This window comes from Pteropus alecto, unplaced genomic scaffold (assembly GCF_000325575.1).
Source record: "Pteropus alecto unplaced genomic scaffold, ASM32557v1 scaffold398, whole genome shotgun sequence".
Classification (NCBI taxonomy): Eukaryota; Metazoa; Chordata; class Mammalia; order Chiroptera; family Pteropodidae; genus Pteropus; species Pteropus alecto.
Window position 1 is genome coordinate 603,938 of NW_006442497.1, and position 14,322 is coordinate 618,259.

General features: G+C 42.0%; 1 protein-coding gene across 1 annotated transcript in view; it reads right to left on the bottom strand.

Moving 5' to 3' along the window:
• Positions 1-3,254: 3,254 nt before the first annotated feature.
• Positions 3,255-14,322, bottom strand: part of ZZEF1 (zinc finger ZZ-type and EF-hand domain containing 1) — a 107,683-nt gene continuing 96,615 nt past the window's right edge. Inside the window, 6 exon segments of the mRNA XM_025040130.1 lie at positions 3,255-5,957; positions 7,438-7,509; positions 8,178-8,331; positions 13,425-13,590; positions 14,009-14,107; positions 14,286-14,322. The exon segment at positions 14,286-14,322 is cut by the window's right edge and continues 21 nt beyond it. Of these exon segments, the coding sequence (XP_024895898.1) occupies positions 5,877-5,957; positions 7,438-7,509; positions 8,178-8,331; positions 13,425-13,590; positions 14,009-14,107; positions 14,286-14,322 (609 nt within the window). The 3' untranslated portion in view covers positions 3,255-5,876.

The window sequence follows — 14,322 nt, forward strand, 5'->3', positions numbered from 1 at the left end:
TCAAAATAGTGTGTAATTGTAGTTTGGATTCTCTTTTTTCACCAAAGAATGACTTAGAATAGTTTCATTCCCTTCCCTTATCTTTCCTTCCCTTCCCTTCCCTTTCCTTATTCTGGTGGTTAGATTTTTAAACCTTATGTTGATAACATCTGGCTCTATAGCATATAACTGTGCTTTAAATTTGTCATTGAGATATAATTCATATAACATAAAATTCACCATTTAAAATATGATTCAGTAGTTTTTATCATGTTCACCATATTGTACAACTATGTCCACTATAGCAAATATAAACAACTTTTGGTCCAGTTTAATTTTTTTTGTCTTGAATTATATTGCTAAATATTAAATGACCCTGATTTTCAGTTTGTATCTGCTTGATAGACTTGTGCTCATTCTTTTCCATTTAAACTCTTCTTTTTAAATTAGTCATTTTTGGATGTTTCTCTCCACTTCTGTGATAAAGTTCTACACTCACTAATGGCTAAGCTGCCTGCCACATTCTGGGCACTTTGCGTGGCAGGGTAGTTGAGTGGTTGAGCAGATATGTTGATGTAAGTCATGAGGGTGCATGGGGATCCCCCAGGTACATCTTCTGCCCAGCTGTCATGGATGTTGTGTTGCTTAGCAGTTCTTGGATGACAACCTGCAAACTCATGGGTCTCCCAAGTAGCTTTTAAAACATTTAGTTAAATCATGGCTAGAAAACATCAATTAACAACTTAGGGAAGGCTTACATAAAGAGACAGTGGGAGGCTGTCTCCACTGAGGAATCAGAGGTGGTCAGCAGTCACGTTGAAGAGAACCATCACCTGGTTTTTCACCTTCATCTTCACCTTTGTGAAAGCCCAAGAGGGAAACAGAGCAGAGGAGTGAGGGGGAAAGACTTGGCATGGTAGATGGGGAGAGGCAGACTAACCTGACATGAGCCCCTGGAATTCATCTTTGCCTGGAGCCAGATACAACTCTTGGACTTTTCAGTTTTGTAAGTCAATAAATTCTCTTTTAAAATTAAGTTGGTTTGGGGTGGGTTTAACTTGCAACCGAAGAAGTCCCAGTGAATCTGGGGCAGTGCCCCCAAAGTTAGTCTGTCACCTCGCTGGGCATGAGCAAAGCTTCGTACACAAGAATCCCTAGAAAGGAGAATAACTTGGTAATGGCTGCAGCTTAATGCCATCTGTGGCTTGACTGCGCACTGTCAGGGGCCTTTTTATTTCCAGAACTTTTACATATTTATTTTCTATATAATGTTCATACCAATGTGATGAGAAAGAGAACTAGAATATTTTTCAACCTATTGGAGCCAAATTGTTGCATACATTTGTATCAGAAATGCTTTCAGTTTTAAGAAACACCTCTCTCTCTCTCTCTCTCTCTCTCTCACACACACACACACACACACACACACACACACACGTCTGGAGGCTGGCAGTTCTAGGGTTCATTCACTGCTCAAATAATGTAATTAAGGAGTCAGATTATTTTCCTTCTGCTCCAACAGCTTCGTGTTTTCTCAATATGGATGCAAAATTGTTGTGGGAGTGCAAAGCATCACACTCTCTCACCACACTCAAAGGGAACACAGGGGCCAGGGCAAAATCTCTTCCCCAAAGCCTCCCTACAGGCTTCAGCTTCTCTTTAGTCAGAACTGGGGACACACACACACACACACACACACACACACACACACACACACAACTGCAGAAGGGGCTGCGGAAGTGAGCATTCAATAGAAATGAGATTATTACCGAGAGAGATTTAAACCAATCATGACTTTTCTCATGAGTTAGTATTAGTTCCTATCTTTCTTGAGATTAAAGTACCTCCTGTCATCACCTGCAAAAAGCTGGATCTGTTAGCGGGGAAGAGGAATGGGTAGGAAAAAGGCAGTTAGGTAAGAGACAGGGTCCACCGCAGGCATAGAGTGCCCACCATGTTTAGATTTGGCCCCAATCTGAAAGCCTGGGTATCTAAGCCCCAACACCTATAACGCTGATTTGTTGAGTGAATGGGCATGTACATGTAGTGGTGACAGCTTTGGCGCTAGGCATCAGAACTGAGCTAGTCCAGCTCTGCCACCAGTTTCTGTGTGATTCCAAACTGACCTCTCACAGCTTCCAGTTCTTCTCAAATGCAGAAGCTCTGCTGGTTAAACTGTCTCCCTTCTGTTCTAAAAAGCTCCAGTTCACATTGCCTTTGAATGCTTCAATCTTCTATTGTTTACTCATGGGTCATTCTCAGCAGGTAACATTCAGCACCTCTGCTCCTCCTGCTTCTAGCCAAGCAAAGACAGTCAGTCATACCAGCAGTGTGGGGATCAGAGAGAGCAAACAGCCTGGTTCTCCAGACCAGCTTTTCAGAGTAAAGGCCCAGTGTACTCAGGGGACATGGTGAGGCAGGAGAGAGCAAGAATGTTACTACCAAGTCCTAGAGGGAGACTTGGCTGCACAAGCCTTGGGATGGTGAGGGATGAGGCTGGGTCCTGCCCCCATCCCGCCTCCCAGATTCCTCAAAAGAAGGTTTGGGGGCTTTAGGAGGAGGTGTTAGTCATACATTGTTAGGCAGGAGCAAATGGACCTCGAAGGTTAGTTAAGTCCAGCCTCCCACCAAAAAGTCTCTCTTCTCTAATTCCCAAGAGATAGCCCTTAGCATGAGAATGTGGCTGAGAAGGGGGCAGAGCAAGAAATGGTCAACCAGAGATGTGAGCGAGGAAGAAGCTCAAAACCAAAGGGCAGGCGGATGTCAGTCCTGTGTTTAATGAGAAGCAGGGCCAGAGGCAGGCAAGGAGATCAGTGCCTGAAAGAGCAGCAGGCCCGAGGATTAGAACCCTGCCTTCTTCCTCTTGGCTGGCTGAACTCAGCGTCTTGTGTGCTATCAGAGGTAAAGGATGGACGGGATGGGGTTGGGGGATTGGTTGGGAGAGAGGCGTGTGTGTGTGTGCAAACCTCTGAGTAGCTGTGCAGAAGAGACAGGCCAAGGTGAGCTTTCTGAAGGCCCAGGAAGTAGGGGAGAACAGAAACCCTCAGACTGCCCCAGGGGAGGGTGTGCCTCCTGCAAGGCTTTAGTCTAGGCTGGGTAAGGTGTGGTGGAGGTGCAGCCCGCAGTTAAGAGCCTTCCTAATTCCTTTCAACTTTCATGAGGCCTTGAGATTCTAGATAGCCCATCAGATTGGACTGGGTAGAAACTTCAAGTATAATCTTCAGAAGAGAGACAGACAGAGAAGGAGGGGGAAAAAAACCCACACACAATTGTACTTTTTTTATATAGAATTTGTACAATATATTTCTCTTCATTTGCATATTTTACCCACAACTTAACATCCTTTTTACAGGCTGAACTCAGCTGATATAATCGAAATTCTTTCTTCCAACCAAATAGGAAAAATTCAAAATCGTAAACCCGTAAGAAAACAAATTAAAAACGATGATGAAAATAAGTCACTCCTCTCATTAGGAACAGTGTCTGTTTGTACAATATATATGATTTGGAACAGAATTTCTTTATAGATTAGGCACATGTTTCCACAACACCTTTATTCCTGCCGTTTTTATCTCATTCCAGGCAGTCTTGCCTCCTAAGAAGGATCAAAGGGATGTTCATCTTGATGGAAATCTGTTCTTTCAGATACTGCTGGTACCTGTTGGGGACCAGGAGTTGAGGGAGCCACCAGCCTCTCTAGGGCCAGGGGAGCAGGGCCTGGCTCAGCAACGCCACCCAGTGGCTAACAGCAGAGGCAGGATGGGATGCAGACATGCCAAGCCAGGCCCGGCCCTGACAGGAGGGAGCAGCAGTTGTGTGCGAAGGGAAAACTTAGGCTTGTTTTATGAAAACTGAAGTACAGAGATACCAGAATAGCAAGAGTGGGGTATAGAAAGAAGCTATAAGGAGTCCAGTATTTATTTACAATTTATCTTCCTGATGGGAGGATGGGGAATATAGCTGGCGGCAACCACCATGTGGGCTGTGACACCTGCCCTGTCTGTGTGTCCCCGCTTTACTCAGTCAGTCCAAGGTATGGAAGGCTGTGGGTGGCTCAGTGAGATTAAGCAGTGAGTTGCATCATCTCCACATCTATCTTCTAGGGAGTCTATCAGTGAGACTGAACCCACGGTAGGTACCTCTTGTTCTCTGGCTCCATTCCTCAGTGCAAATCCTACTTGGATCTGGGTGCTATGGAACCTGGGGCCTTCTCTGGGGGTGCAGGCAGAGCAAAAGATGAGAAAGGAGTTTCTACCAAGCTGGCAGCGCCTGTCTACTCACATCCCAACACCATGGGTGACCAGGGCCAGGCCTGGGACCTTGATGACATTAGGGCAATAGGCCTCAAGTCACCAAGTTTGAGGACCTGTCCCATTTGTTTCTGTCTCCTTTGAATTTTCCCTTCCACAATGACTCTACATGTAGCTGGGACTTGGCTATAATTCTAGGGCTGCAGAAGGTCTTTATAGCTTGGCCTCCTGACCCAGAAGGGAAAAGTGCTCTTGCAGTAAGATCCTCCTGGGACCTGCTATCTTGGGCCCCCCAATCCAGATGCCTGCGGAGCCTACAGAGAGGGCTTCAGAGGCCATGGCAGTGCTGACCTACTCAACTTGGCCCTGACTGTAATGAGACTTCCTTGGGTTTGGCCCTTTGTGGTGGGACATGCTGAGGCCCAGCTATCTGCCCTTAAATGGCCTCAGGCATTCTTCACGCCCACAGGTCTCACTGAGGCTGGTACACACAAAGCCCACGTGCCAATCCAGCTTCACACTCCAGAGCGTGGCTTTGGAAAGAGGATAATAATCAGCACTTCAGGGCAAGACTACAACCATAAAAAGAAAAATGGAAACAGCATTCATTAGAACAAATGTAGTTATTGCTAGATAAGTGACAGCCAAGTAACCACGCAGAGTCCCAGAGGCTAATGCAATGGATTACCGTGACCATGGAGCAGAAATAAAATCATCGTGTATTTTTTGTTTGTTTGTTTTACTTCTAAAATAAGATATCCTCTGATAACACTGCAAGTCTTTTTAGGTACAGAAGCTAGAGTAATCCTCAAGTTCTGCTACTTTCACACAAGCCATTTCGTCCTCCTGAATGACCGTTCCACTGGTCATTCCCTTGAGGCCCTCTCAAGGGAGTCAGTGTGGTTCTGTTCTAAAAACATGAGGTGGAAACTGAAATATGTTAAAACAACATAAAAAAATGCGAATGTGCTGGGAGCCAGTGCTTGAGCAGATGCACTCGGGTGGCCTGTTGGCAGTTCCCAAGGGCACTTGTTCTCACTGAGGGTTTCTCTGGGACAGCTGTGGCTAGGGAGCTGGCACAGCACCCAGTTCCATACTGAATGCTGGGGACCAGGTGGTGGCAGGTAGGTTCTCACCAGTTTTGAGTTGGATTTTCCAGTCTCAGGAAGCAAAAGCAAGAGAGGAGCTCCCAGGCCCAGCGCTGCTGCTGGAGGCCTTGCTGAGAAAGGCAGCTCTGTGCAGACTTATCTTCACCTGAAGGTCAAGTGCAGGCAGTTCCAGCTCAACTGAGACAGAACCTTTTCTAAGCAGGCTGCTTCCAGGTCTTCCCAGGGCTACGGCTTCCTTAGAGAGACGCTGAAGAAGACTGGTCACTGAACAGCTTTCTCAAGGGCCTCCTGCCAGCCCTTTCTGAATAATTTTGCACTGCTTTGCTTATTCTTACATGCTATCTTATGTGCAGGTGTCTAGCCTGCAACATGGGAAGTTCTTGGAGACGTGGCTGCTTGGCATTCTAATCAGAGCAGAAGTGAGAGCTCAAGGAGAGCCGGGCACTAATGCCACAGGAATTTTCCTGAATGAGTTTAGGTATCTGCTCTAAAATCCCTGTGGACAGATTAGCTGGTTCCATGCTTGCCACACCAAGAGCTAACACTCAACATTCCAGAGGTGAGTTGCCTTGTTTGGGTAGTTGATGGCCAGGCTGATGGCAGCAATGTTCTGCAGAGCCTGTGGAGAGAGAGAGTCATCACCAATGTTAAGAATCCTTTACTTGTTCATTCATTAGCAGGAGAGGAAGAGGTGGCAGGCAGGGAGAAGAGGCAGAGCACTGGTCCAGCAAAATGGATGGGCTGTGGGGAGGGTCAGAAGACAGGACACAGGGACAGGCAAGAGGGAGGAGCCCACAGGAATATGTGATGTTGAGCTTTCAGTGCCAAAATGGTCAAATCTCAAAATTTCGTTGTGTGTCATACAACCAGGGATGGTGGCAGTGCTGGTAGGCATCTGTTAGGAGGGGAAGGAGTTTTTACTCTGCCTACAGGTCTCTAGAGAATTCACACAAACTTCTCTGTAGTTGATGGGGTAGGGGTAGGGGTAGGGGTAGGGGGATTACAGCTTATAAGCAGACATCTAAACTTTTCTCATAGGACAAAGGGTTCACTGAGAAAACCTGGTAGGAACAGAGTACAGAGCTCTGGCTGGGAGTCCCTGCTGGATGTCCACTCAAGTGTGACCCTGGGTAAATCTCTCCCTTCTCTGAGCTTCAGTGCCCCCATCTGTCTACTGCGGAGGCTGGATCACATGCTCTATGATATTCAAAGAATCTGTGAGCCTGAGATTCTCAAAATGGAATCAAGGGCCTGGGGAGTTCCCCAGACCCTTTCAGGGACTCTGCATAGTAAAAACTATTTTCACAATAATACTAAGACCTTATTTTGCCTTTTTCACTTTCATACTCTCATGAGTATACTGTGAAGTTTTCCAGAGGCTAATGTGTGATATTATAAAAACTGAATACAGAAGCAGACATGCGACTTCAGCTGTCTTCTGTTAAGGTAGACATTAGAGATCTGCAAAAATGAAACACAATGCTATCCTTCTCAGTAATTATTCTGTTTTGAAAAATACAGTTGATTTTAGAAAACATGTTACTCAGGTTGGCATAAAATGAGTTTTTATTTTTAAAAATGAATTGATAAATGTTTTAATTTCTTGTTTTAATTTATAAATTTAAAATTAATTTCAAATTTAATGGTATATTTCAATATATATAATACACATAAATAAAAGCCTTTTGGGTCCTTCATAATTTAAAAGATTAAAGGGGTCCTGAGACCAAACAGCTGTCAGAAGAGTTCTCCTACCAGGGCAGAAACTTACATCCAAAAAGATCTGAAATCTAACTCTGTGGAAACTTCGGGGATTGGTCAAACTGTAAATTTAAGGCATTGGTTGTTTTGGTTTAAAAATCACAAATTCTTGCTAGTGTCTTCTGACCCCACAGTTTAATATGAATGACACTGATAAATGGGGCTCAATTGCTCTCTGACACCAGAAGGAAGCGACTAAACTGGAACAGAGCTCCATGTAAACCCTGGGTAGCTTCTGTACTCATGCCACAAGCACAGAGGCTCTTTTCCTGGCCACTGTGATAGGGACAGCCTGCCACAGGAAGGCAGCCAGCTAGCTCCACGGGGAGGGAGAGTACCTGTGCTGCGCAGCGGAGAAGGTGGTCGTCGGTGGTTAAGGCCAGCAGATAATCCTGCAGCAAGCCGAGCTCCTGTGGAGAGAGCAGGGGCGCAGCATTAACAGACCACATAGGAGCTACCCACCTCACGACCACAGAAGCCTCAAGTGGGTAATAGGTGCTTGGTCCACCGGGCACCTCAAGCTACCACCTCACTCGAGAGCTGCGGAAGGAGCGGAACTGGGAGGAGCCAGTTGCTTGTTCCAGGGGCTCTGCCCTGACTTACCCACAGAGTGACCGGGCAGGGGACCACCCTCTTTGGGTCAGTTTTCTCATGTATAAAATGAGGGGGATAAGCTCAAGAGCTTTGAAAAGCCCTTTCATTTCTCATGTTCAATGATCCTATTGTGCTGAGGGCAGGAAAAACAGAAGAAGAAGAAAGAACCCATCCGTTTTATTTTCTGAAACTCGCTGCTGTCAAGGGCTGATCCAAGGTAGTTTTCCCCTTGGCTTCAGGCCTGACAAAATAAGCAATCTCCGTGCTGTCCTGAGATTCCCCAGGCTGGGGAGGTGATGGTCTCAGACTGTAGGCCATGCTTGCAGGTCTGCTGAGTCCCCAAGCACACATACCCCAGGGCTCAGAATGGAGCTGTGATCTGAGACCTGCTCTCCTGCCCTGGGCAGCAGAGGGAATGAAATCACCTGGAGGTGCTGTGCCCTGGCCCAGCACCCTGGGGTGAGAGGCAGGACAGGGCCCTCACCTGGGCGCGGTTCTCCGTGACAAAGAAGAGCTCGGTGAGGGCACGGTGCAGGGGGAGGAGGATGCCAGGCTGTGTCACGTCCTCAAACAGGCTGTACTCCATGTGAGTGAAAAGCTGCCAGAGGGGCTTTAACAGCGCAAGGTCACAGAGGTCACTGTGGGAAAAGGGAGTGGGTTTACTGAGGACCATGCCATGTCAGATAGATAGTACGTAACAGAAAGTGTAGCTCTGACTCTGCCCCCACATCTAGTAAAGTCATTATAAGATAGTCCCACTCACCCACCGCCAAAAAACAACCAAAACTATTCACCGCCAGCAAAAAAGTAAAAGGGCAGAACTTAAAACTTCAAAACAGGACTCCAAGGAAACAGGAGATCCCGAAGCACATTCAGGTACATCAACTGCACATCTTCAAAAATGGGTGTTATGTCTAACCAATGTACTGTATACTTGAAACTAATAAAGTAAAATTTTAAAAAATGGGTGTTATGAAGAATTTCCAATGACAGTGGAAAAATATCAAGTTAAATGTTAAGTGAAAAAAGTAACATAAAACTATATACCAAATGAAATTTAAAAAAACAGCATATACGGTATTGTGCAACTACATTAAAAACAACAGTAAACAAACATATAAAAATATTATGTTGTTTCTGTCAGTTTTCTAGATTTTCTATAATGCTCATTACTTTAATAATCAAAAAAACAAAAACAAAAAACAATTTAAAAGATGACAACCATTGTTATGATTGTAGGCTCATAAAACACAAGAAATATACTTGTAAGGTTGCTCAGGCCAGAAATCTTTCTATGTAAAACAGAATTCTTTTCAATGGACACACCCATTGAGAGATCACATTAATGTTTTTTTTACTCAGAGGGAGGTTGTGCTTTAATTCCAGTTCAACACTCTTCAGAGGAGAAAAATTATGAAATAAATAATATTCTGGGACTTACTACATTATTTTATACATTTATAATTTTAAATTTTGCTTTTTCTCCTTAATGTATGACTTTAAAAAGAATTCTGTACATTTAAGTGTAATCTTGGCGCCAATGGCTTTCTCCCAGAGGAATAAGTCTTTATAAAATAAACCAATGGGAAAATTTGGATTGATTTAGAGACAGCTTTACAGCTGAGTCTTCAGGAAAGCACTTAGAGTATGAAGAAAAACATACCCACAGGGTTCATGCTTGTGGCAGTTCTGTCTGCCATCCTTCCCCTGGGGGATGTCTTTCCTCTCTGCACCCTCCAGTCTCAACTCCTGGAACCTAAGGGGTGTAAAAGTGTCCCTAATGGAAGCGAAGTCGGCGATGGCCAGCAAACTGCAGGAACATTCACAATGCAGCCAGGAAGGGCCCTCCAATCTGAAGACAGTGGAGCTATGACATGTTTCATACACATCACTCAACCAGAAGCTGCTCTCAAAAAAAACGAACTAAGCCCTATGGGCTAAGTGACCCCTGCTGTTTGCATGTGAAGACACAGTGGCAACAGCTATCATGCTCAGGTTTCCTTCTCTACCTCCCTTCTGCCAGCCCAAATGTAGACTGATTACACGTGTTGTCATTTTTTTCCCCTGACTTGGAGAGTGCTTTCTTTTTAGATAACAGCTCCGTGTTACGTGAGACGACAACTGGTTACTTCGAATATCATCACTCCACTCTGACTAGCTTTCTGGGTGTCTATGTGCCTTAAAAATGCCAGAAAGGAATAGGGACACTAAATTCCTAACAGGTGGGGGCCTGAGCAAGGAGGGTAGAGACTAAGTGTATGAATGATGTATGTGTATGGGCACAATTACTACAACCTTGCCTCTGAGATAAGGAACAAGACAATTATGTCTTCAAACCCCACTTCTGTTCAGCACTCTGATGGAGGTCCTGACTAGTATAAAAAGGCAAAAACAGTGGCTAAGGATTGAGAAGAAAAAATAAAACTCATTTGTAGATAACATGACTGTACACTGAATAATCTACAGATAAACTCTTAGAATTAACAAAGCGAGCAAGGTTACCAGATGCAAGGGCAATACACAAAAATTAATTATATACCGGCAGAAACAATTAAAAATAAAAAATTTAAAATACAAATTACAATACCATCGAAAGCAATAAAACCTATGAATAAATCTAACAAAATATTGTACAAGCCCTTTAATAAGAAAACTACAAAACATTATTAAGGTCTAAGCAATGGAGGATTGTGGTTTAGAGGATACAATATATAATGGTTGTGAATTAGAGGATTCAATATTCTAAAGACCTTGGTTCCTCTCAAATTGATCTAAAACTTTCATCAAAATCCCATCAGGTGAGAAGGATGTGTGTGCATGCATGTAGGTTTTGTATAGAAATAAACAAACTAATCAGGAACAAGTCAAGGATGCCCATTCTTGCCACTTTTATTCAACACAGCACTAGAAGTCCTAGCCAAAGCAATTAGGCAAGAAAGAGAGATAAATACATCTAAATTAGAAAAGAAGAAGTAAAATGGTCTCTGTTTGCAGATGACATTATATATAGAAAACCCTAAAGACTTCACCAAAAAAAACTGTTAGAACTAATAAATTCAGTAAGTTACAGGATACAAAATCAATACAGAAAAATCAGCTGCATTTCTATACACTAATAATGAACTATTGGTAAGAGAAATTAAGAAAACAATTTCTTTTACAATGAGATCAAAAAGAATAACATACTTAGGAATAAATTTAACAAAGGAGGTGAAAGATCTACACACTGAAAACTACAAAACACTGGTGAAAGAAATTGAAGACACCAATAAATGCAAAAATATCTTGTGTTCATGGATTGGAAGAATTAATATTGTTAAAATGTTATACTACTTAAAGCAATCTACAGATTCAATGTAATCCCTATCAAAATTTTAATTGCATTTTTCACAGACATAGAAAAAACAATTCTAAAATTCATATGGAATTACAAATGACCCCAAATACCCAAAGCAATCTTGAGACAGAAGAACAAGGCTGGAAGTATCACACGTCCTGATTTTAAACTATATTACAAAGCTTCAGTAATCAAAACAGTATGGTACTGGCATAAAACAGACATACAGATCGATGGAACAGAATAGAGTGCCCAGAAATAAACCTACGCATATATGGTCAGTTAATTTTTGACACGATGCTAAGAATATGCAATGAGGAAAAGACAGTCTCTTCAATAAGTGGTATTGGGAAAACTAGGTATCTACATATAAAACAATGAAACTGAACCCCCTGGAGACGTACAAGGACCAGCACAGCAGCAAGGAGGAGGAGGAAGGGGAAAGTGAGAACATATGGATAAAATGGATGAAAAACTTGAATATAAGATCCGAAACTGTGAAATACCTGGAAAATATAGAGGTAAGCTCCCCAACATTGGTCTTGACAATGATTTTTAGATTTGACACCAAAAGCAAAAATACACAAGTGGGAATACATCAAACTAAAAAGCTTCTGTACAGCAAAGGAAATCATCAAAAAAATGAAAATGCAACCTACTGAATAGGAGAAAATATTTTGTAAACCACATAGCAAATAAGAGGTTAATATTCAAAATATATAAGAAACTCATACAACTCAATAACGAAAAACCAAATAACCCAATTAAAAATTGGGCAAAGGATCTGAATAGACATTTTTTTTCAAAGAAGGCATACAAATGGCCAACAGTTAAATGAAAAGGTGCTCAACATCACTAATCATGAAGGAAATGCAAATAAAAAACACAATGAGATATCACCTCACAGCTATTATCAAAAAATAAGAGAAAACAAATGCTGGAGAAAATATGGAGAAGAGTGAATCCTTGTGCACTGTTAGCGGGAATGTAAATTAGTGCAGGCAATATGGAAAACAGTATAGAGGTTCTGCAAGAAATTAAAAATAGAACTACCATATGATCCAGCAATCCCATGTCTGGTATATAGCCAAAGGAAATAAAATTATCTTAAAGAGATATCTGTACTCCCATGTTTATTGCAGCATTATTTCAAAAAAGCCAAGGTATGGAAACAACCTAAGTGCCTGTTGATGGATGAATGAAGAAAATATAGTGTGTGCGTGTGTGTACACACACATTGGAACATTAGTCAGCCACGAGAAAAATGGAAATTCTGCCGTTTCTTACAACATGGATGAACCTGGAGGGCATTTGCTAAGTGAATAAGCTGGACAGAAAGACAACTACTGCATAGTATTACTTATATATGAAATCTAAAAAAAAAAAAAGTCAAACTCATAGAAACAGAGAGTAGAATGGTGGTTGCCAGGGGCTGGGGTGGGGGGAAAATGGGGAGAGATTGGTAAAAGGGTACAAAATTTCAGTTATAAGATATATAAGGTCCGAGGATCTAATACATAACATAGTGATTATAGTTGATAATAGTGTACAATACCGTACTGTATAACAGAAATTTGCTGCAAAACTAATCTCAGTAAGAAAGAAGAAATGTCACACACATAAAAGGTAACAATGTAAGGTGACAGATGTATTAATTAACTTGATGGTGGGGATCCTTTCATAATATATACATATATCAAATCATCACATTTTATACTTTAACTATATTACAATTTTGTCAGTTATACCTCAATAAAGTTGGAAAAAAAAACTAATTCCAAAATTTATATAGACATGTAGGATCAAAAATAGCCAAGACAATCTTGAAGATGAAGAACTAAGCTGAAGGAAATATACTACCAGATATGTAAATTTGTCATAAAGCTGCAAGATTTAAGACAGTGTGGTACTGGCACAAAGATAACCAAAATGACCAATGGAACAAAAAGACCTGACACAGATCTACACCTATATGGATGCTTTCTTTGTGACAAAGAAGGCATTGGAATGTGGTAAGGGAAAAGATGGTCCTTATAATCAAGTAGAGACCCATGTGAGAAAAAAACTAATCTTGTCCCCTACACTTTATATCATTCACTAAAATTCATTTGACTTGGATTATAGATCTAAATGTGAAAGAAAAAACAATTAAGCTCCTAGAAGATAATGTAGGAGATATCATTATAACCCCAAGGTCAAGTAAGGCAAAAATGCCCTAAATAGGACAACAAAAGCACTACCATGAAGGAAATGATGAACTGAAAGACATTAAAATTAGAAACTTCTTTTCATCTAAGATACCACTAAAAGAGTAAAATAGCAAGCCACAGAATGGGAGGAGATAGTCACAATGCACATATCCAGCAAGAGACTCATATTCAGAAGGCAGCGTACCTGTGGGAGCAGCATTGCACAATCCTCAGAAGTAGGTGGATGGCTTTTAATCGCTGATGACCAGTCTGGCGACAGGCCACACCCACCAGCCATTCCCAAATTTTGGCCAACGGGAGATGGGGCACAACTCTTTCTTCTGATAACATCTGCTTCAAAATCTCGAATCCTGGCCAACCCCACAAAACACAAATATTTAAAAAATATACACAGCTTAAGTTTTAATAGGATGAAACAACTATGATTATTTAAATTTTGCCTGAAATTATGCCTTTTGTAAAAGCAACATAGGAATAACATTTTCAATTCTTCCTTTTTTGCAAAAACACCCTAGCAAATTCTAAGAGAACAAGTGTCTTTTTAAGTTCCTGACAAATGGCTCTTGCATCTGGCCTTTCAGGTTTATACCTAACCAACGATAGCAGATTCAAGAGTGACCCATATGGGATTCGTGAGACAAATTTCTGGAAATCTTAGAGAAAAGTACTTGCTTTAATTTTAACAAATATTAATGACATAATGGCACTTACACCCAAAGAGTGTCCCTGGCAGGAAGATCATGCAAATGGAAAGAGCAGAGCACTCACCTGTCTGGAATCGCCCCAGGTGCCCAGCTGTCACAGTGAATCTATAGCCCCACTCGGTGTTGCTCATGTCAGAGGTGAAGCGGTAATACAGAGTATCTCCTGGATCACACAAGAATCAAAGACAAGTCAGAATACTGCAGCAACAGGGAATGGCAAGTAAGGTGTTTCTAATGAAATATATTAAACCCCGTTTTAAATCTTCCAACAGTTTCCCTTCTCAGTATTAAGTTTAAATACTTCATGTTAAGAGTCTATATAACCAATATTTATTTACTACCTGGAAGCTCAAAGTCTTTCCATTTCTGTTGAGACCC